This window comes from Triticum dicoccoides, chromosome 4A (assembly GCF_002162155.2).
Source record: "Triticum dicoccoides isolate Atlit2015 ecotype Zavitan chromosome 4A, WEW_v2.0, whole genome shotgun sequence".
Taxonomy (NCBI): domain Eukaryota; kingdom Viridiplantae; phylum Streptophyta; class Magnoliopsida; order Poales; family Poaceae; genus Triticum; species Triticum dicoccoides.
This window is the reverse complement of record NC_041386.1, coordinates 489,555,767-489,577,549: the sequence shown is the minus strand read 5'-3', so window position 1 is coordinate 489,577,549 and position 21,783 is coordinate 489,555,767. Positions and strand designations below refer to the sequence as shown.

Genomic DNA, 21,783 nt, shown 5'->3' with positions numbered 1-21,783 from the left:
TCTCCGATGAAGTGTGAGTAGTTTACCTCAGACCTTCTGGTCCATAATTATTAGCTAGATGGCTTCTTATCTCTTTTTGGATCTCAATACAATGTTCTCCCCCTCTCTTGTGGAGATCTATTCGATGTAATCTTCTTTTTGCGGTGTGTTTATTGAGACCGATGAATTGTGGGTTTATGATAAAGTTTATCTATGAACAATATTTGAATCTTCTCTGAATTCTTTTATATATGATTGGTTATCTTTGCAAGTCTCTTCGAATTATCAGTTTGGTTTGGCCTACTAGATTGATCTTTCTTGCAATGGGAGAAGTGCTTAGTTTTGGGTTCAATCTTGCGGTGTCCTTTCCCAGTGATAGTACGGGCAGCAAGGCACGTATTGTATTGTTGCCATCGAGGATAACAAGATGGGGTTTTTATCATATTGCATGAATTTATCCCTCTACATCATGTCATCTTGCTTAAGGCGTTACTCTGTTTTCATGAACTTAATACTCTAGATGCATATTGGATAGCGGTCGATGAGTGGAGTAATAGCAGTAGATGCAGGCAGGAGTCGGTCTACTTGTATCGGACATGATGCCTATATACATGATCATACCTAGATATTCTCATAACTATGCTCAATTCTGTCAATTGCTCAACAGTAATTCGTTCACCCACCGTAAAATACTTATGCTCTTGAGAGAAGCCACTAGTGAAACATATGGCCCTCGGGTCTATCTTCATCATATTAATCTTCCAATATTTAGTTATTTCCTTTGCTTTTTATTTTACTTTGCATCTTTATCACAAAAAGACCAAAAATATTATCTTATCATATCTATCAGATCTCACTCTCGTAAGTGACCGTGAAGGGATTAACAACCCCTTATCGCATTGGTTGCGAGGAGTTGTTTGCTTTGTGCGGGTACGAGGGACTCGCGTGTAGCCTCCTACTGGATTGATACCTTGGTTCTCAAAAACTAAGGGAAATACTCACGCTACTTTGCTGCATCACTGATACGTCTCCAACGTATCTACTTTTCCAAACACTTTTGCCCTTGTTTTGGACTCTAACTTGCATGATTTGAATGGAACTAACCCGGACTGACGCTGTTTTCAGCAGAATTACCATGGTGTTATTTATGTGCAGGAACAAACGTTCTCGGAATGACCTGAAACTTCACGGAGCAACTTTTCAGAAAATATGAAAAATACCTGCAAAAGATGAAGGCCAGGGGGCCCACCACCTGTCCACGAGGGTGGGGGGTGCGCTGCCCCCCTAGGGCGTGCCCCCCTACCTCGTGGGCCCCCTGTTGCCTCTCCGACTCCAACTCCAACTCCAACTCCATATATTGTGTTTCGGGGAGAAAAAAATCAGAGTGAAGAAATCATCGCGTTTTACGATACGGAGCCGCCGCCAAGCCCTAAAACCTCTCGGGAGGGCTGATCTGGAGTCCGTTCGGGGCTCCGGAGAGGGGAATCCGTCGCCATCGTCATCATCAACCATCCTCCATCACCAATTTCATGATGCTCACCGCCATGCGTGAGTAATTCCATCGTAGGCTTGCTGGACGGTGATGGGTTGGATGGGATCTATCATGTAATCGAGTTAGTTTTGTTAGGGTTTGATCCCTAGTATCCACTATGTTCTGAGATTGATGTTGCTATGACTTTGCTATGCTTAATGCTTGTCAGTAGGGCCCGAGTGCCATGATTTCAGATCTGAACCTATTATGTTTTCATCAATATATGAGTGTTCTTGATCCTATCTTGCAAGTCTATAGTCACCTATTATGTGTTATGATCCGTTAACCCCGAAGTGACAATAATCGGGATACTTACCGGTGATGACCGTAGTTTGAGGAGTTCATGTATTCACTATGTGTTAATGCTTTGTTCCGGTACTCTATTAAAATGAGGCCTTAATATCCCTTAGTTTCCGTAAGGACCCCGCTGCCACGGGAGGGTAGGACAAAAGATGGCATGCAAGTTCTTTTCCATAAGCATGTATGACTATGCACGGAATACATGCCTACATTATATCAATGAACTGGAGCTAGTTCTGTGTCACCCTAGGTTATGACTGTTACATGATGAACCGCATCCGGCATAATTCTCCATCACCGATCCATTGCCTACGAGCTTTCCATATATTGTTCTTCGCTCATTTACTTTTCCGTTGCTATTGCTATCATCACTACAAAATACCAAAAACATTACTTTTGCTACCGTTACCTTTTGTTACCGTTACCACTACTATCATATTACTTTGCTACTAAACACTTTGCAGCAGATACTAAGTTTCCAGGTGTGGTTGAATTGACAACTCAGCTGCTAGTACTTGAGAGTATTCTTTGGCTCCCCTTGTGTCGAATCAATAAATTTGGGTTGAATACTTTATCCTCGAAAACTTTTGCGATCCCCTATACTTGTGGGTTATCAATCACCCTTTCCTCTTTAAGGGAAAACCAACGCAGTGCTCAAGAGGCAGCAGTTGCCGCCGGCAATCCCTCTGCCCGAACCCCCGCAAGTTCCAGATTATGCCTTTCATTGTGCCACCAGCTGTACTATTAGAACACAAGAGTTCTAAAAAGAGAAGAACAAGAGTTCTAAAGAGAGAATACATGTTTATCTCGTTGTGGAGCCCCGCGTCGCCCTCCCGCGGGCGACTCGGGCGCTAACCCTAGCTGCCCCCGAACTCCCCCTCCCCCGCCTCCCTCCCCTTCCGCAGTCGGGCAAATCACGCATGGGGTCGTCGGTGGTGGGCCTCTCGGTTTCGCCCTCTCGTGTAGCTCGGGCGGTGCAGGGCGCTCGTCTGTAGGGGGTGTTGGGACGGTGCGGGGAGCTGGCGGAGACGCGCGGGCGTGCGCATGGCTCGTGGAGGCATGAGGCAAGCTGGAGCCGGCGGAGGCGACGGGCGCCCGCGAGCTCGCGGGAGCGCTCGTTTGCAGGGGAGCGTGGCGTACGGTGGTTGCGACACGGTGCGACGGCCAGATCCGAGGAGCCGCGTGCACATGGTGCTTAGGCATCGCTTCCGCGTGGATCAGCGGCATGCCAGTCGCGAGGGGCGCGCATGGGGCTCCGGGATGCGTTGATCTGGCACGTAGGAGGCGTGCTGGGCTGGAGGCCTCTAGGCAGCGCGGATCTAGGTGTAGCGGCGCATGGTGATCGCGGTCAGTTCGCGAACGGGGGCGGTGCTGGAGCAGGGAGGCTCTGGCCACGGTTGGATGCGGGGTGCACGACCCGATCTGGTATCTGGAGGCACGTCGTCGGGGAGGCTAGCTGGTGGCCCTACACAACGGTGGCGCGCTTGCTGTGTGGGGGGTGCGCGGTCCAGTGGAGGCACGGGTCGACCTCGACCTGCTGCGTGGGAGTGGCCGCCCTGGGTGAAAGCCTGGCTGGTGCTGGCCGGCCGGCGGCGACGGCGCCCGTGGGCGTCGTTATCATCCTTGGAGGCGTCATAGGGAATTTCAGAGCCTCTACTCGCAGATCAATTTCTTCGGGTGAAAGCTCAGATCCTGCTGCAGGGTCGGGCGGTGGCGTCGTCTTGAACGTTGTTCCCATTGGTGCTTCCTATGACTGGACGTGCACGGTGACTTATGTGGCAACAAATGACGGTAGTGAGCATGTCGAAGGCGTGGCATTGGTCGTGGTAGTCGGCTCTTCTTCTCCGTCTTATCATCGGTGGGGTTGCCTCGACTGTTTGTTGCTGTGAAGTCGAAGCCGCGGTGGCGGGGCACCGGTGGTATACAATGACGCGTGATAGGTGGTTCGTTTTGCGATCCTCTGTGACGCTAACCTTGCCTACTCTCTTTGCAGTTCACCACCGGAGTCGGAGTTGTGTTGTCTTATGTGGTTTTCTTTTGAGTGTTGTGCTACAGCTATTAGGGCTGATGTTTTTCTTTTTCTTTGACCTTCGGGTCTTTTGGTCTTAGGACCTTCACCACCTTATTATTTTGCTGATGCTGGACCTTTCAAAATAAAAAGGAAAGGAGAAGCAGTGGGTACTTATAGAACATATATGAAGAGAAGAACACATAACGCTTTCAGCAAAAGTCTAGCGTTTTAATGTGCATTTTTACAGATACTGTTTATCGAAATATATGTACCTTTGTAAACGAATCAACAGAAACAAGTTTAATACTTTAACTTTACGATGCGAATGTTTACTGATATACACCGACGAATACACGAAATACAGAGACCAACTTCAACGGCAAAGAATCCGCGTGCCCCAGATCCGTGTGCCCCAAATCCTCTCACAGGTCTTACTCAAAAATTAGGTTCTTCAACGCATTTCACTCAAGGGCGAATCATCGGGTGCTAATTAGTGAAGGCCCATAACCATGGTTCATGTATAAAGCCACTGGGAATGGACAGTTATAGCAGCACACACGGAGCAAACCAAAATAGAACAGCACGCAGCCACTAACGTACTACTGACAATACGGTCTGCAGTGATTCGTTCAACTTAACTCGGGGGCTAGCTAATTCACCAGAACTTGGTAATGCAAATGCGCAGATGAATCTCTTTGGACTCCCCGTGCAGCATCTCCGGATTGACATGCGCATGGAGGCGCCCGTGCTCCATGTCCACCTCGCCGGGGACTCCGCAGTTCGCCACGTCGCCTTTCAGCTGGAGGCTGCTCCTGAGGTGGCCTGCGCCGGCCGGAGGACCATCCACCCAGAGCACGCCTGTGTACACCGGCCTCGCGTCGGCATCGACATTGCCCCTGACGCACACGATGTTGACGGGGCGGACGCCGGCGGCGCCCCTCCCCGCGCCCACTGCCAGGAGGAACACGCGGCCGTCCTCCTCCGCCACTAGCAGAAGGCGGTGCTCCGACGCCGGCACGACGAGCGGGCGGCAGGTCTCGTACTTGATCTTCTCCATGGGCCAACAATGCCGGCCGGACTCCTCCGTGAGGTGGCGCAAGAGGCTTGCCGGCGAGCCCTGGAACGCGCACTCGAAGCAGTAGCAGGGCGCGTGCGCGCACTTGGCCGAGTGGTCCGCGGCCGAATGGTAGGCGATGGACCTCGCGCAGCCGAAATTCCTGTAGGGGCACGGCACCTGGTAGGCGTCGACCAGGCCGTCCATGTAGGGGATGTGGGTGTAGGCGGTGGCGCGGCCGCACAAATCACAGTGCTTGTTCGCTCCGCCGTCGCCATTGCCATTGCCGCCGCCGCCGCAGGCGCAGCACACGACGTGTCCATTCCCGCACTGCAATCCACAAATCCATGCATGTCTATGAATCAACCTTGCTTTTTTTACGGACATTTCGGTTAGTTCGACTATGTATTACCATGAATATGGGACGCTTGAGGGGAGCAGGGCACGCGGCGCAGTGAAACCATTTCTTCTTCACCTCTAAGATGACGGCCTCCTCTTCCGCTGGTGCCACAGCTACCATGGCTGCTGTTACTTGTTCATCGAGTTCGAGCACGCCTCCGTCTTCCGGCTCATGCTTCACCGTGGCCGGTGGGTTCACCACGGCGGCCAGCGTCGCCGTAGCCGCCAGCGTCGGCGTCTTCGTTGACACTGCACTGGGCTCCGCTAGCGCCGGCGTCTTCGTGTCCACCTGACTGGGCACCACCTGTGCCGGTGCCATGGTGGCCACTGCACTGGGCTCCGCCGGCGGCGGCGTCTTCGTAGCCACCGGACTGGGCGCCACCTGCGCCGGTGCCATGGTGGCCATTGGACTGGGCGCTGCTGGTGCCGGTGCCATGGTGACCACTGGACTGGGCGGCGCCGGCGTAGGCGTCTTCAAGGCAACCGGACTGGGCGCCGCCGGTGCCATGGTGGCCACTGGACCGGTTACTGTCACCGTAGCGGCCGTTGGCTTCGCCTTGGCAAGCGGACTGGGCGCTGCCGATGCCGGTGCCATGGTGGCCACTGGACCGGTTACTGCCACCGTAGCGGCCGTTGGCTTCACCACCGCGATTGGCTTCGCCTTGGCAACTGGACTGGGCGATGCCAACGGCCGCGTCCCGGTGACCCCCGAACCAACTACCTCCTTGATGCTGAACTTCTTGTTGCTGCTCTCGGCGTTCTCGGAAACCCGCTGCCTCTTGTTCTGCTGGTCTGCCGGTTTCTTTTGGCCCGCCATAGATCTCCGGCGGGTTTGCGCCCGGCTGAACGATTGAGCGGAGTAAGGATCCAACGTGCGATTCATAGATGGTTCGAAACATGCGAGAAGATGTAGAAAAAGAGAGACTTACATTTGGCAAGAGGAAGGTGCGAGCTATGGAGGAGAGGGAGCGACGTTTCTACGGAAGAGACGATCCTTCTTCGCTCTGAGCGGTGGACTGTGGAGTGAGACCGAGTGAGTAGCCAGGCTAGTGTTTTCGAGGGCCGTGCTGGGTGCTGGCGTGCTTTGGAACGTGTGCATTAATGCATGCTTGCAGTGGAGAACGCGCACGCGTTGATTCGGGTGTGAGGTGAGAGAGTGTGAGACCACGAGCGGCCGTGAAAACTCTGGTCTGATCTGGTCTGGTCAAGGGCGAGAGCAGACCCGTCACTTCATCTTACACCAGTCTAGTCGGACGTCATCACACACTGCCTGCGCAGCTAGCTAGCTAGCTCGATCGTCTCGTCTCGTCTAGTTTGGCTTCGTGAGTAAGGAACATCCCCCTTCTTCACACGCTCTGCCGATCTTTCTTTTTTAACAACAGAAGGCGCACGCCAAACATATCATTTCAGCTCAATGACAGTGTACAGCGTGAATTACAAAGCTCTGAAACTGAAAATTTGAAAGAGAAGCTACGGAGCAAGTCATATTTCTGTGAGCTCAAGCAAAACAAACATATGCCAGGTACTGTCCGATACTCCCTCCGTTTCACAATGTAGTGTGTCCGCATTTTCTGAGATTGAACTTTGACCGTAAATTTAACTAACGAGACCGACTGCGGCGGGACAAAAATTATATCACTAAATTCATAGAAAAAATATGAATTCAATGATATAATTTTTGCTCTCGCCGCAAACATCGGTCTCGGTAGTTAAATTTACGATTAAATTTAAATCTTGAAAAATATGGGCGCACTACATTACGAAATGGAGGGAGTATCTAAGAACCCAATGAGCTACATTGTGGGCGTATCATTAATCCCCTAAAAATATGAAACACCTGAAATTTGAAAATGAAGAACAGCGGAGAATAAGAAAAACTTTGCTAACACCTTTCTGATAGTCCAAGGGATAGTAGCATCAGAAATGTTTATAATGCCAACGAAAGGCAACTTGTGAGGAAAGTGGGCTGAACAATATTCAAGCGCTTAGCCACTTGAGCCGCAAGAGAAGGGCCGGAGCTTCAGCTCGCAAAGGTGTGCCTATGCAAATAGTAGAAGCCTGGATCTGTACATTGTACACCCTCTGGCGATTTATTTATTTTTTATGAGAGAACTTTTATTTTATTCATCAACTGTCAAGGTAGTACAAAAAACAATGTGTCAATTTTCACACTAATATTATTCTTTCACCTAGCAAGGAATACATATCTATATTTAGAGCATCTACATCCGGACAAGTCCGGCCCTCTATAAAGTTTGCGGGTGTATCCGGGTGTGTCTGCAAACAACACGGAACAACCTCTTATTTAGGATGTCGTACATCCACACATCTTAAATGTGGATCGTCAAACCAATACAATTCATACACGTAGATCATATGTTACAAATCATAGTTCACAACAAATACGACAAATTAAAATAAATATAGTTTGACATTTTGGAAATGTCAAAATGAAATCAAAATCCGAGCGTAACGGATCACCCGCTCGCTAGACGAATCACTCGACGGACGCCATACATGCCACCTACTCTGTTTCCTTCCTTGCCCCCCTGCTCCGCCTGCATCCTTGCCGCATGCCACGCTGCTGCCATAGCCATCCTCGTCGCCTCATACTGCGATCGTTGATCTCTTTCTTCATCCCCGCAAGCCACTTGTTTGCATACTCATTCAAGAGGCTTTTGTCCGTCAACATTATCTCCGCATCTTTCTTGTCTAGTGCGATTTGCAACCCCTCCTTCTCAAGCTCAATCTCTTCAAGTGTCTTGACCTTCTCGAGCTCCCGTTTGATCACCACCTCTTTCTTCTCCAACTCGATCTTCTCCATTAAATTTGAAACTTATTGTTCGCCCTCTCCAGGTCCTAATTCATCTCCTTTTGTGCATCCATAATGAGCTTGTACCTGTCCTCTTTCTTGTTCGCCCTAACAGAAAAATGCTTGTCCATGTGAAGGACATTTTTGTAGCCATCACAAGAGGCCCCCACCTTCTCCCACTTGTTTCCCATCACTTGCTGCTTATTCCTTGGCACAGTGGATCTTTCATTCTCCACTGCAACATCTTCCTCTTCTTCGTCCAACCTAATTGATTGGTGGGAGCTTAAACCATCATTACTCTTCTTGCTGGCCTTGAGATCGTCCACAAGTTGTGTCTATTTTGGTTTGCCATTCAAGATCATCCAACAAATGGCTAAAACTAAATGGCATCTTCTCCGTTTCTTGATACATAGTGGCCGCCATCACTGTCTAGCAAACAAAATATGTATGTCAATGAGAATGCAACAAAACACAAGCATATGCAAATGATGATAAGATGAAGTAATTTAGCTTACGTGAGTTGCCACTCCCATCCCACTTTGATGGCAGCCAAGCACATGTGAATAGTAGCCAACGTACTCGTTCACTTCCCCTTGAATGATCTCCCATCGATGTTCGAGAGACGCCACATTGCGGTTTGTGGCGATAGGATGCGGCTCCGTATATTGCTTTTGTTCATAATATTCCTTCCAAATACTTGTTCCCCTTTTACTCCGTGCCGCATATGAGATCCATTGTTGTGGCCAACCAAGATCGAACCAACAAGATATCCTCAAAGTTGAGAATGTACGATCTCTTGCCTGTGTCGTCTTTGACTTCTTTTTCTTCTTGCTCGGATTGGGATTTGATATTGTCCCAACTCCAAATGAAGGGCAAGTTGGATCCCCAAACTCTTAGTCCATTTGGGTCGGATCTTGATTATCATTGTGAAGGAAATATGCCGTAGAGGCAATAATAAAGATGTTATTTATATTTCCTTATATCATGATAAATATTTATTATTCATGCTAGAACTGTATTAACCGGAAACTTAGTACATGTGTGAATACATAGACAAAACAGAGTGTCCCTAGTATACCTCTACTTGACTAGCTCGTTAATCAAAGATGATTAAGTTTCCTGACCATAGATATGTGTTGTCATTTGATGAACGGGATCACATCATTAGAGAATGATGTGATGGACAAGACCCATCCGTTAGCTTAGAATAAATGATCGTTTAGTTTTATTGCTATTGCTTTCATCATGACTTATACATGTTCCTCTGACTATGAGATTATGCAACTCCCGAATGCCAGAGGAACACCTTGTGTGCTATCAAACGTCACAACATAACTGTGTGATTATAAAGATGCTCTACAGGTGTATCCGATGGTATTTGTTGAGTTGGCATAGATCGAGATTAGGATTTTTCACTCTGATTGTCGGAGAGATATCTCTGGGCCCTCTCGGTAATGCACATCACTATAAGCCTTGCAAGCAATGTGGCAATGAGTTAGTTACGGGATGTTGCATTACAGAACGAGTAAAGAGACTTGCCGATAACGAGATTGAACTAGCTAGGTATGATGATACCAACGATCGAATCTCGGGCAAGTAACATACCTATGACAAAGGGAACAACGTATGTTGTTATGCGGTTTGACCGATAAAGATCTTCGTACAATATGTAGGAGACAATATGAGCATCCAGGTTCCGCTATTGGTTATTGACCGGAGATGTGTCTCGGTCATGTCTACATAGTTCTGAACCCGTAGGGTCTGCACGCTTAACATTCCATGACAATTTGTATTATGAGTTATGTGATTTGATGTACCGAAGGTTGTTCAGAGTCCCGGATGAGACCACGGACATGACGAGGAGTCTCGAAATGGTCTAGACGTAAATATCGATATATTGAAAGGCTACATTCGGATATCGGAAAGGTTCCGATTGATTCGGGTATTTTTGGAGTACCGGGGAGTTACGGGAATTCGCCGGGGGAAGTAGTGGGCCTTAATGGGCCATACGGGACAGGAGAGAAGGACCTCGAGGGTTGGCCGCACGCCCCCCCCCCATGGCAAGTCCGAATTGGACTAGGGAGGGGGCGGCGCCCCCCTCTCTTTCCTTCTCCCTCTCCTACTCCTTCCCTCTCCCCCTCATGGAAAAGGAAGGGGACTCCAACTAGGATTGGGAATCCTAGTTGGACTCCCCCTATAGGCGCGCCCCTCCTAGGAAGGCCTCCTCCTCCTCCCTCCTTTATATACCTGGGCAGGGGGCATCCCAAAGGCACTCCAAGATTTGTCTTAGCCATGTGCGGTGCCCCCCTCCACAGTTACACACCTCGGCCGTATCGTCATAGTGCTTAGGCAAAGCCCTGCGCCGGTAACTTCATCATCACTGTCGCCACGCCGTCGTACTGATGAAACTCTCCTTTGGCCTCAACTGGATCAAGAGCCCGAGGGACGTCATCGAGATGAACGTGTGCTGAACGCGGAGGTGTCGTATGTTCGGTACTTGGATCGGTTGGATCGCGAAGACGTTCGACTACATCAACCGCGTTACTAAACGCTTCCGCTTTCGGTCTATGAGGGTACGCAGACGCACTCTCCCCTCTCGTTGCTATGCATCCCTAGATAGATCTTACGCGATCGTAGGATTTTTTTTGAAATATTGCGTTCCCCAACAGTGGCATCAGAGTCAGGTCTATGTGTAGATGTTATATGCACGAGTAGAACACAAATGAGTTGTGGGCGTGGGTATATACATATTGCTTGCCGTCACTAGTTGTTTCTTGATTCGGCGGTGTTGTTGGATGAAGCGGCCCGGACCGACATTACATGACCGCGTTCATGAGACTGGTTCTACCGACGTGCTCTGCACACAGGTGGCTGGCGGGTGTCTGTTTCTCCAACTTTAGCTGAATCGGATTCAATGAACAGGGTTCTTTCTGAAGATCAAAAAGCAATACTATACCACGTTGTGGTTTTTATGCCGTAGGTAAGAACGGTTCTTGCTAAGCCCGTAGCAGCCACGTAAAACTTGCAACAACAAAGTAGAGGACGTCTAACTTGTTTTTGCAGGGCATGTTGTGATGTGATATGGTCAAGACGTGATTATATAAATTGTTGTATGAGATGATCATGTTTTGTAACACAGTTATCGGCAACTGGAAGGAGCCATATGGTTGTCGCTTTATTGTATGAAATGCAATTTCCATGTAATTGCTTTACTTTATCACTAAGCGGTAGCGATAGTCGTAGAAGCAATAGTTGGCGAGACGACAACGATGCTATGATGGAGATCAAGGTGTCAAGCCGGTGACGATGGTGATCATGACGGTGCTTTGAAGATGGAGATCAAAGGCACAAGATGATGATGGCCATATCATATCACTTATATTGATTGCATGTGATGTTTATCCTTTATGCATCTTATTTTGCTTAGTACGGCGGTAGCATTATAAGATGATCTCTCACTAAATTTCAAGGTATAAGTGTTCTCCCTGAGTATGCGTCATTGCTACAGTTCGTCGTGCCGAGACACCACGTGATGATCGGGTGTGATAAGCTCTACGTTCACATACAATGGGTGCAAGTCAGTTTTGCACAAGCAGAATACTTGGGTTAAACTTGACGAGCCTAGCATATGCATATATGGCCTCGGAACACTGAGACCGAAAGGTCGAGAGTGAATCATATAGTAGATATGATCAACATAGTGATGTTCACCATTGAAAGCTACTCCATCTCACGTGATGATCGTACATGGTTTAGTTGATTTGGATCGCATGATCACTTAGATGACTAGAGGGATGTCTATCTAAGTGGGAGTTCTTAAGTAATATGATTAATTGAACTTTAATTTATCATGAACTTAGTCCTGATAGTATTTGCATATCTATGTTATAGACCAATAGCTTAAGATGTAGCTCCCCGTTTATTTTGATATGTTCCTAGAGAAAAATGAGTTCAAAGATGATAGTAGCAATGATGCGGACTGGGTCCATGATCTAAGGATTATCCTCATTGCTACATAGAAGAATTATGTCCTTGATGCACCGCTAGGTGACGAACCTATTGCAGGAGCAGATGCAAACGTTATGAACGTTTGGCAAGCTCGGTATGATGACTACTTGATAGTTTAGTGCGCCATGCTTTACAGCTTAGAACCGGGACTTCAAAATTGTTTTGAACGCCACAGAGCATATAAGATGTTCCAAGAGCTGAAATTAGTATTTTAGGCTCATGCCTGAGTCGAGAGGAATGAGACCTATGACAAGTACTTTGCCTACAAGATGGAGGAGAATAGCTCAACCAGTGAGCATGTGCTCAGAATGTCTGAGTACTACAATCACTTGAATCAAGTGGGAGTTAATTTTTCAAATAAGATAGTGATTGATAGAGTTCTGTAGTCACTATCACCAAGTTACGGGAACTTCGTGATGAACTATAATATGCAAGGGATGACGAAAATGATTCTTGAGCTCGTCGCGATGATAAAATTAGTGAAGGTAGAAATCAAGAAAGAGCATCAAGTGTTGATGGTTAACAAGACCACTAGTTTCAAGAAAATGGGCAAAGGAAAAGAAAGGGAACTTCAAGAAACAATGGAAAGCAAGTTGCCACTGCCGTGACGAAACCCAAAGCTTGACCCAAGCCCGAAACTGAGTGCTTCTACTGCAAAGGAAATGGTCACTGGAAGTGGAACTGCCCTGGATACTTGGCGGATAAGAAGCATGGGAAAGTGAACAAAGGTATATTTGATATACATGTTATTGATGTGTACTTTACTAGTGTTTATAGCAACCCCTCGGTATTTGATACTGGTTCAGTTGCTAAGAGTAGTAACTCGAAACGGGAGTTGCAAAATAAACAGAGACTAGTTAAGGGCAAGGTGATGATGTGAGTTGGAAGTGATTCCAAGGTTGATAAGATCACCATCGCACACTCCCTTTACCTTCGGGATTAATGTTTAACCTAAAATAAATGTTATTTGGTGTTTGCGTTGAGCATAAATATGACTGGATCTTGTTTATTGCAATACGGTTATTCATTTAAGTCAAAGAATAATTGTTGTTCTATTTACATGAATAAAACCTTCTGTGGTCATACACCCAATATAAATGGTTTATTAAATGTTGATCGTAGTGATACACATATTCATAATATTGAAGCCAAAAGATGCAAAGTTAATAATGATAGTGCAACTTATATGTGGCACTGCCGTTTAGGTCATATTGGTGTAAAGCGCATGAAGAAACTCCATGTTGATGGACTTTTGGAATCACTTGATGCTTGCGAACCATGCCTCATGGGCAAGATGACTAAGACTCCGTTCTTCGGAACAATGGAGCGAGCAACAGACTTGTTGGAAATAATACATACTAATGTGTGTGGTCCAATGAGTGTTGAGGCTCGCGGCGGGTATCATTATTTTCTGACCTTCACAGATGATTTGAGCAGATATGGGTATATCTACTTGATGAAACATTTGAAAATTTCAAAGAATTTCAGAGCGAAGTGGAAAATCATCGTAACAAGAAAATAAAGTTTCTACGATCTGATCGCGGAAACAAATATTTGAGTTACGAGTTTGGTCTTCATTTGAAACAATGTGGAATAGTTTCGCAACCCACGCCACCTGGAACACCACAATGTAATGGTGTGTCCGAACGTCATAACCGTACTTTATTAGATATGGTGCAATCTATGATGTCTCTTACCGAATTACCACTATAGTTTTGGGATTATGCATTAGAGACAGCTACATTCACGTTAAATAGGGCTGGGTCTAAAAATTCGTTGAGACGACACCGTAGGAACCGTGGTTTAGCAAGAAACCTAAGACGTCGTTTCTTAAAGTTTGGGGTTGCGATGCTTATGTGAAAAAGTTTCAACCTGATAAGCTGAAACCCAAATCGGAGAAGTGCGTCTTCATAGGATACCCAAAAGAAACTATTGGGTACACCTTCCATCATAGATCCGAAGGCAAGATCCTTGTTGCTAAGAGTGAATCCTTTCTAGAGAAAGAGTTTCTCTCAAAAGAAGTGAGTGGGAGGAAAGTAGAACTTGATGAGGTAATTGTACCCGCTCCCTTATTGGAAAGTAGTTCATAGCAGAAATCAGTTCTAGTGATTCCCACACCAATTAGTGAGGAAGCTAATGATGATGACCATGAAAACTTCTGATCAAGTTACTACTGAACCTCGTAGGTCAACCATAGTAAGATCCGCACCAGAGTGGTATGGTTATCCTGTTCTGGAGGTCATGTTACTTGACCATGACGAACCTACGAACTATGAGGAAGCGATGATGAGCCTAGATTCCGCAAAATGGCTTGAGGCCATGAAATCTGAGATAGAATCCATGTATGAGGATAAAGTGTGGACTTTGGTAGACTTGCCTGTTGATCGGCAAGCCATTGAGAATAAATGGATCTTCAATAGGAAGACGGACGCTGATAGTAGTGTTACTATCTAAAAAGCTTGAATTGTCGAAAAAAGTTTTTGACAAGTTTAAGGAGTTGACTATGATGAGACCTTCTCACCCGTAGCGATGCTTAAGTCCATCCGAATCATGTTAGCAATTGCTGCATTTTATGATTATGAAATTTTGGCAAATGGATGTCAAAACTGCATTCCTTAATGGGTATCTTAAAGAAGAGTTGTATATGATGCAACCGGAAGGTTTTGTCGATCCAAAAGGTGCTAGCAAAGTGTGCAAGCTCCAGCGATCCATCTATGTACTGGTGCAAACATCTCGGAGTTGGAATATATGCTTTGATGAGTTGATCAAAGCATATAGTTTCATACAAACTTGCGGTGAAGCCTGTATTTACAAGAAAGTGAGTGGGAGCACTACATCATTTCTGATAAGTATATGTGAATGACATATTGTTGATCGAAAATAATGTAGAATTTTCTGGAAAGCATAAAGGAGTGTTTGAAAGGAGTTTTTCAAAGAAAGACCTTGGTGAAGCTGCTTACATATTGAGCATCAAGATCTATAGAGATAGATCAAGACGCTTGATAAAAAAATTCAATGAGTACATACCTTGACAAGTTTTTGAAGTAGTTCAAAATGGAACAGTCAAAGAAGGAGTTCTTGCCTGTGTTGCAAGGTGTGAAGTTGAGTAAAGACTCAAAACCCCACCACGGAAGAAAATAGAAAGATAATCAAAAGTCATTCCCTATGCCTCAATCATAGGTTCTATAAAGTATGCTATGTTGTGTACCAGACCTATTGTGTACCTCAGCATGAGTTTGGCAAGAGGGTACAATAGTGATCCAGGAGTGGATCACTGAACATCGGTCAAAATTATCCTTAGTGGAATAAGGAAATGTTTCTTGGTTATGGAGGTGACAAAGAGTTCGTCGTAAGGAGTTACGTCGATGCAAGCTTTGACACCGATCTGGATGACTCTAAGTCTCGATCTAGATACATATTGAAAGTGGGAGCGATTAGTTAGAGTAGCTCCGTGCAGAGCATTGTAGACATAGAAAATTTGGAAAATACACACGACTTTGAATGTGGTAGCCCCGTTGACTAAACTTCTCCCACAAGCAAAACATGATCACTCTTTGGGTGTTAATCACATAACAATGTGAACTAGATTATTGACTATAGTAAACCCTTTGGGTGTTATTCACATAGAGATGTGAACTAATCACATAAAGATGTGAACTATTGGTGTTAAATCACATGACAATATGAACTAGATTATTGACTTAGTGCAATGGGAGACTGAAGGAAATATGCCCTAGAGGCAATAATAAAGTTGTTATTTATATTTTCTTATATCATGATAATTGTTTATTATACATGCTAGAATTGTATTAACCGGAAACTTAGTACATGTGTGAATATATAGACAAAACAGAGTGTCCCTAGTATGCCTCTACTTGACTATCTCGTTAATCAAACATGGATAAGTTTCCTGACCATAGACATGTGTTGTCATTTGATGAACGCGAGATCACATCATTAGAGAATGATGTGATGGACAAGGCCCATCCGTTAGCTTGGCATAAATGATCATTTAGTTTTATTGCTATTGCTTTCATCATGACTTATACATGTTCCTCTGACTATGAGATTATGCAACTCCCGAATACCGGAGGAACACCTTGTGTGCTATCAAACGTCACAACGTAACTGGGTGATTATAAAGATGCTCTACAGGTGTCTCCGATGGTGTTTGTTGAGTTGACATAGATCGAGATTAGGATTTGTCACTCTGATTGTCGGAGAGGTATCTCTGGGCCCTCTCGGTAATGCACATCACTATAAGCCTTGCAAGCAACGTGACTAATGAGTTAGTTGCGGGATGTTGCATTATGGAACGAGTAAAGAGACTTGCCGGTAACAAGATTGAACTAGGTATGATGATACCGATGATCGAATCTCGGGCAAGTAACATACCGATGACAAAGGGACAATGTATGTTGTTATGCGGTTTGACTGATAAAGATCTTCGTACAATATGTAGGAGCCAATATGAGCATCCAGGTTCCGCTATTGGTTATTGACCAGAAATGTGTCTCGGTCATGTCTACATAGTTCTCGAACCCATAGGGTCCGCACACTTAACGTTCCATGACGATTTGTATTATGAGTTATGTGATTTGATGTACCGAAGGTTGTTCAAAGTCCCGGATGAGATCACGGACATGACGAGGAGTCTCGAAATGGTCGAGACGTAAAGATCGATATATTGGAAGGCTATATTCGGATATCGGAAAGGTTCCGAGTGATTCGGGTATTTTTCAGAGTACCGCAGAGTTACGGGAATTCGCCGGGGGAAGTAGTGGGCCTTAATGGGCCATACGGGAAAGGAGAGAAAGACCACGAGGGTTGGCCGCATGCCCCCCATGGCAAGTCCGAATTGGACTAGGGAGGGGGCGGCGCCCCCTCTCTTTCCTTCTCCCTCTCCTACTCCTTCCCTCTCTCCCCTCTTGGAAAAGGAAGGGGACTCCAACTAGGGTTGGGAATCCTAGTTGGACTCCCCCTATAGGTGCGCCCCTCCTAGTCCAGCCTCCTCCTCCTCCTCCTCCCTCCTTTATATATGTGGGCAGGGGCATCCCAAAGGCACTCCAAGATTTGTCTTAGCCGTGTGCGGTGCCCCCCTCCACAGTTACACATCTCGGTCATATCGTCGTAGTGCTTAGGCAAAGCCATGCGCCGGTAACTTCATCATCACTGTTGCCATGCCATCGTACTGACGGAACTCTCCTTTGGCCTCAACTGGATCAAGAGCCCGAGAGACGTCATCGAGCTGAACGTGTGCTGAACGCGGAGGTGTCGTACGTTCGGTACTTGGATCGGTTGGATCACGAAGACGTTTGACTACATCAACCGCGTTACTAAATGCTTCCTCTTTCGGTATACGAGGGTACGTAGACACACTCTCCCCTCTAGTTGCTATGCATCCCTAGATAGGTCTTGCATGATCGTAGGAATTTTTTTGAAATACTGCGGTCCCCAACACATTGATCATCTCCGACATGATAAACTGCTAAAATGATCATGGTCTCTAAGCATTGATCATGTTTGAAATGAACTAGTGGTCTATGCAAAATATTGAAAATGGCCTATGCGAAGTTGATCAGAGAGGAACAACAAGGACATACCAAGTCTTGTCGTGTCATTTCGTCGAACAGGTCGTCGACAGCCCGGGCGTCGCCGGTGCTTGTGCTTGTCTGCACCCAAACGAGTTGTGGCGAGTGACAGACGTCCACCAGACGTCGAAGTATTCTCGCGTCAGTCGGCAGGGGATACCGCGAGTCGATAGATGCCATAGGTTGGCTTGAGGTGAGGGAAAGACTGCCGCTGAAATATCCGAGGACGGGTATGCGAGTATCACGCGGTAGTTTACCCAGGTTCGGGGCTCTCCAGAGAGATAATACCCTACTCCTGCATGTCTGGATATATATATATATATATATATATATATATATATATATATATATATATATATATATATATATGTATGTATATGTGAAGTGTACTTCCGGCAGTACAAAGTGCTCCTAGAGCTGTATCTGAGATCAGTGCAATGGGCATCTGACTTCCTATATGTGTGTGGCCGGAGTGAGCATGCATGCTTTAGTGGCCAGGCATGGCCGTGGTGAGCTTGTGGCCATGGGAGTCCATCCCCTGGATGGATGGATGTGTGCCTTTATATAGGAGTAGTGGGCATGGGGGTGGCTTGAGATGTAAGCTACAGTGAGTAGCTTACATCTCAAGATATGGGTAGCTTGAGAGCTAAGCTATGCTTGTCCCCTGGGGAATTTTATAAATCAATGCCCAGGGGACAAGGTACACTGTAGATGATGTCGCGGTACGGCCATCTTGTAGGTGTCGGGTCGATGCAGCGGCTGACTTTGGGCAGCCGGTTGGTTGGCGCAGTCGGCCCGGGCAGTCGGACAGGGGGCCGTCTGGGGTGGCCTGAGCAGTCGGACAGAGGTGCTTTGCTAGCCCCGATGTCTTGAAATATTGTCTCGCCATTTTCGGGGTACACGTGGTCAATTACTCCGACAGTAGCCTCCGAGCCTCCAGGCAACTTGGCAAAGTTGGGCGGAGGTTTTTTAGCGGGTGTGGCTGTAGAAGATGTCGATGACATTGAGGGGCCGGTTGCAGCTGGCGGCGAGCGTACAATAGGCGCGACATGTTCCGAGTGGGGGCGCGCAAGCGCACCCGTTGGGTGTAGTGATAACCCACAAGTATAGGGGATCGCAACAGTTTTCGAGGGTAGAGTATTCAACCCAAATTTATTGATTCGACACAAGGGGAGCCAAAGAATATTCTCAAGTATTAGCAGCTGAGTTGTCAATTCAACCACACTTGGAAACTTAATATCTGCAACAAAGTATTTAGTAGCAAAGTACTATGATAGTAGTGGTAACGGTGGCAAAAGTAACGATAGCAATTTTGGTTTTATAGTGATTGTAACAGTAGCAACGGAAAAGTAAATAAGCGAAGAACAATATATGAAAAGCTCATAGGCAATGGATCAGTGATGGATAATTATGTCGGATGCAATTCCTCATGCAATAGTTATAACATAGGGTGACACAGAACTAGCTCCAGTTCATCAATGTAATGTAGGCATGTATTCCGAATATAGTCATACGTGCTTATGGAAAAGAACTTGCATGACATCTTTTGTCCTACCCTCCCGTGGCAGCGAGGTCCTATTGGAAACTAAGGGATATTAAGGCCCCTTTTAATAGAGTACCGGACCAAAGCATTAACACTTAGTGAATACATGAACTCCTCAAACTACGGTCATCACCGGTAAGTATCCTGATTATTGTCATTTCGGATTTAACGGATCATAACACATAATAGGTGAGTATAGACTTGCAAGATAGGATCAAGAACTCTCATATATTCATGAAAACATAATAGGTTCAGATCTGAGATCATGACACTCAGGCCCTAGTGACAAGCATTAAGCATAGCAAAGTCATAGCAACATCAATCTCAGAACATAATGGATACTGGGGATCAAACCCTAACAAAACTAACTCGATTACATGATAAATCTCATTCAACCCATCACCGTCCAGCAAGCCTACGATGAAATTACTCACGCACGGCGGTGAGCATCATGAAATTGGTAATGGAGGAAGGTTGATGATGACAATGGCGACAGATTTCCCTCTTCGGAGCCCCGAACGGACTCCAGATCATCCCTCCCGAGAGAGATTAGGGCTTGGCGGTAGCTCTGTATCGTAAAACGTGATGAATCCTTCTCTCTGATTTTTTCCTCCCCGAGCATGAATGTATGGAGTTGGAGTTGAGGTCGGTGGAGCATCAGGGGGCCCACGAGGCAGGGGGCGCTCCTAGGGGGAGTAGGCGCGCCCCCCATCCTCGTGGACAGGGTGTGGGCCCCCTGACATTGATTCTTTCGCCGGTATTTTTATATATTCCAAAAATATTCTCCGTTGATTTTCAAGTCATGTCGAGAGCTTTTATTTCTGCACAAAAATAACACCATGGCAATTCTGCTGAAAACAGCATCAGTCCGGGTTAGTTCCATTCAAGTCATGCAAGTTAGAGTCCAAAACAAGGGCAAAAGTGTTTGGAAAATTAGATACGTTGGAGACGTATCAACTCCCCCAAGCTTAAACCTTTGCTTGTCCTCAAGCAATTTAGTTGACAAACTGAAAGTGATAAAGAAAAACTTTTACAAACTCTGTTTGCTCTTGTTGTTGTAAATATGTAAAGCCAGCATTCAAGTTTTCAACAAAGATTATGAACTAACCATATTCACAATAACATTTAGGTCTCATGTTTACTCATATCAATGGCATAATAAACTAGCGAGCAATAATAATAAATCTCGGATGACAACACTTTCTCAAAAGAATCATAATATGATATAACAAGATGGTATCTCGCTAGCCCTTCCCGAGACCGCAAAATAAAAATGCAGAGCACCCCTGAAGATCAAGGGCTGACTGGAAATTGTAATTCATGGTAAAAGAGATCTAGTAAAGTCATACTGAATGTAAACTAATAATAATACATGCAAATGACAGCGGTACTCTCCAACTGGTGCTTTTTAATAAGAGGATGATTGAGGGAGTCCTGGATTAGGGGGTCTCCGGACAGCCGGACTATATCCTTTGGCCGGACTATTGGACTATGAAGATACAAGATTGAAGACTTCGTCCCGTGTCCGGATGGGACTCTCCTTGGCGTGGAAGGCAAGCTAGGCAATACGGATATGTAGATCTCCTCCCTTGTAACCGACTCTGTGTAACCCTAGCCCCCTCCGGTGTCTATATAAACCGGAGGGTTTAGTCCGTAGAACAACAGACAATCATACCATAGGCTAGCTTCTAGGGTTTGGCCTCTATGATCTCGTGGTAGATCAACTCTTGTAATACTCATATCATCAAGAACAATCAAGCAGGACGTAGGGTATTACCTCCATCAAGAGGGCCCTGATACGTCTCCAACGTATCTATAATTTTTGATTGCTCCATGCTATATTATCTACTGTTTTGGACTATATTGGGCTTTATTTTCCACTTTTATATTATTTTTGGGACTAACCTATTAACCGGAGGCCTAGCCCAGAATTGCTGTTTTTTGCCTATTTCGGTGTTTCAAAGAAACGGAATATCAAACGGAGTCCAAACGGAATAAAATCTTCGGGAACGTGATTTTCTCACCGAACGTGATCCAGGAGACTTGGACCCTGCTCCAAGGAACAAAAGAGGCTGTCACGAGGGTGGGGGGCACGCCCCCTGCCTGGTGGGCCCCTGGTTGCTCCTCCGGCGTACTTCTTCCTCCTATATATACACACGTACCCCCAAACGATCAGAACAGGAGCCAAAAACCTAATTCCACCGCCGCAACTTTCTGTATCCACGAGATCCCATCTTGGGGCCTATTCCGGAGCTCCGCCGGAAGAGGGCCGTCATCACGGAGGGCTTCTACATCATCCTAGCCCCTCTGATGAAGTGTGAGTAGTTTACCTCAGACCTTCGGGTCCATAGTTAGTAGCTAGATGGCTTCTTCTCTCTCTTTGAATCTCAATACAAAGTTCTCCCCCTCTCTTGTGGAGATCTATTCGATGTAATCTTCTTTTTACGGTGTGTTTGTTGAGACCGATGAATTGTGGGTTTATGATCAAGTCTATCTATGAATAATATTTGAATCTTCTCTGAATTCTTTTATGTATGATTGGTTATCTTTGCAAG

General features: G+C 46.1%; 1 protein-coding gene across 1 annotated transcript; it reads right to left on the bottom strand.

Annotated features, from left to right (window-relative positions):
• Positions 1-4,223: 4,223 nt before the first annotated feature.
• Positions 4,224-6,326, bottom strand: LOC119288999. Its single transcript, XM_037568451.1, has 3 exons — positions 6,204-6,326; positions 5,288-6,116; positions 4,224-5,205 (listed from the first exon to the last, which is right to left on the bottom strand). Exons 2-3 carry the CDS (start codon positions 6,089-6,091, stop codon positions 4,477-4,479), a joined length of 1,533 nt encoding a protein of 510 aa, XP_037424348.1. The 5' UTR covers positions 6,092-6,116; positions 6,204-6,326; the 3' UTR covers positions 4,224-4,476.
• Positions 6,327-21,783: the final 15,457 nt, after the last annotated feature.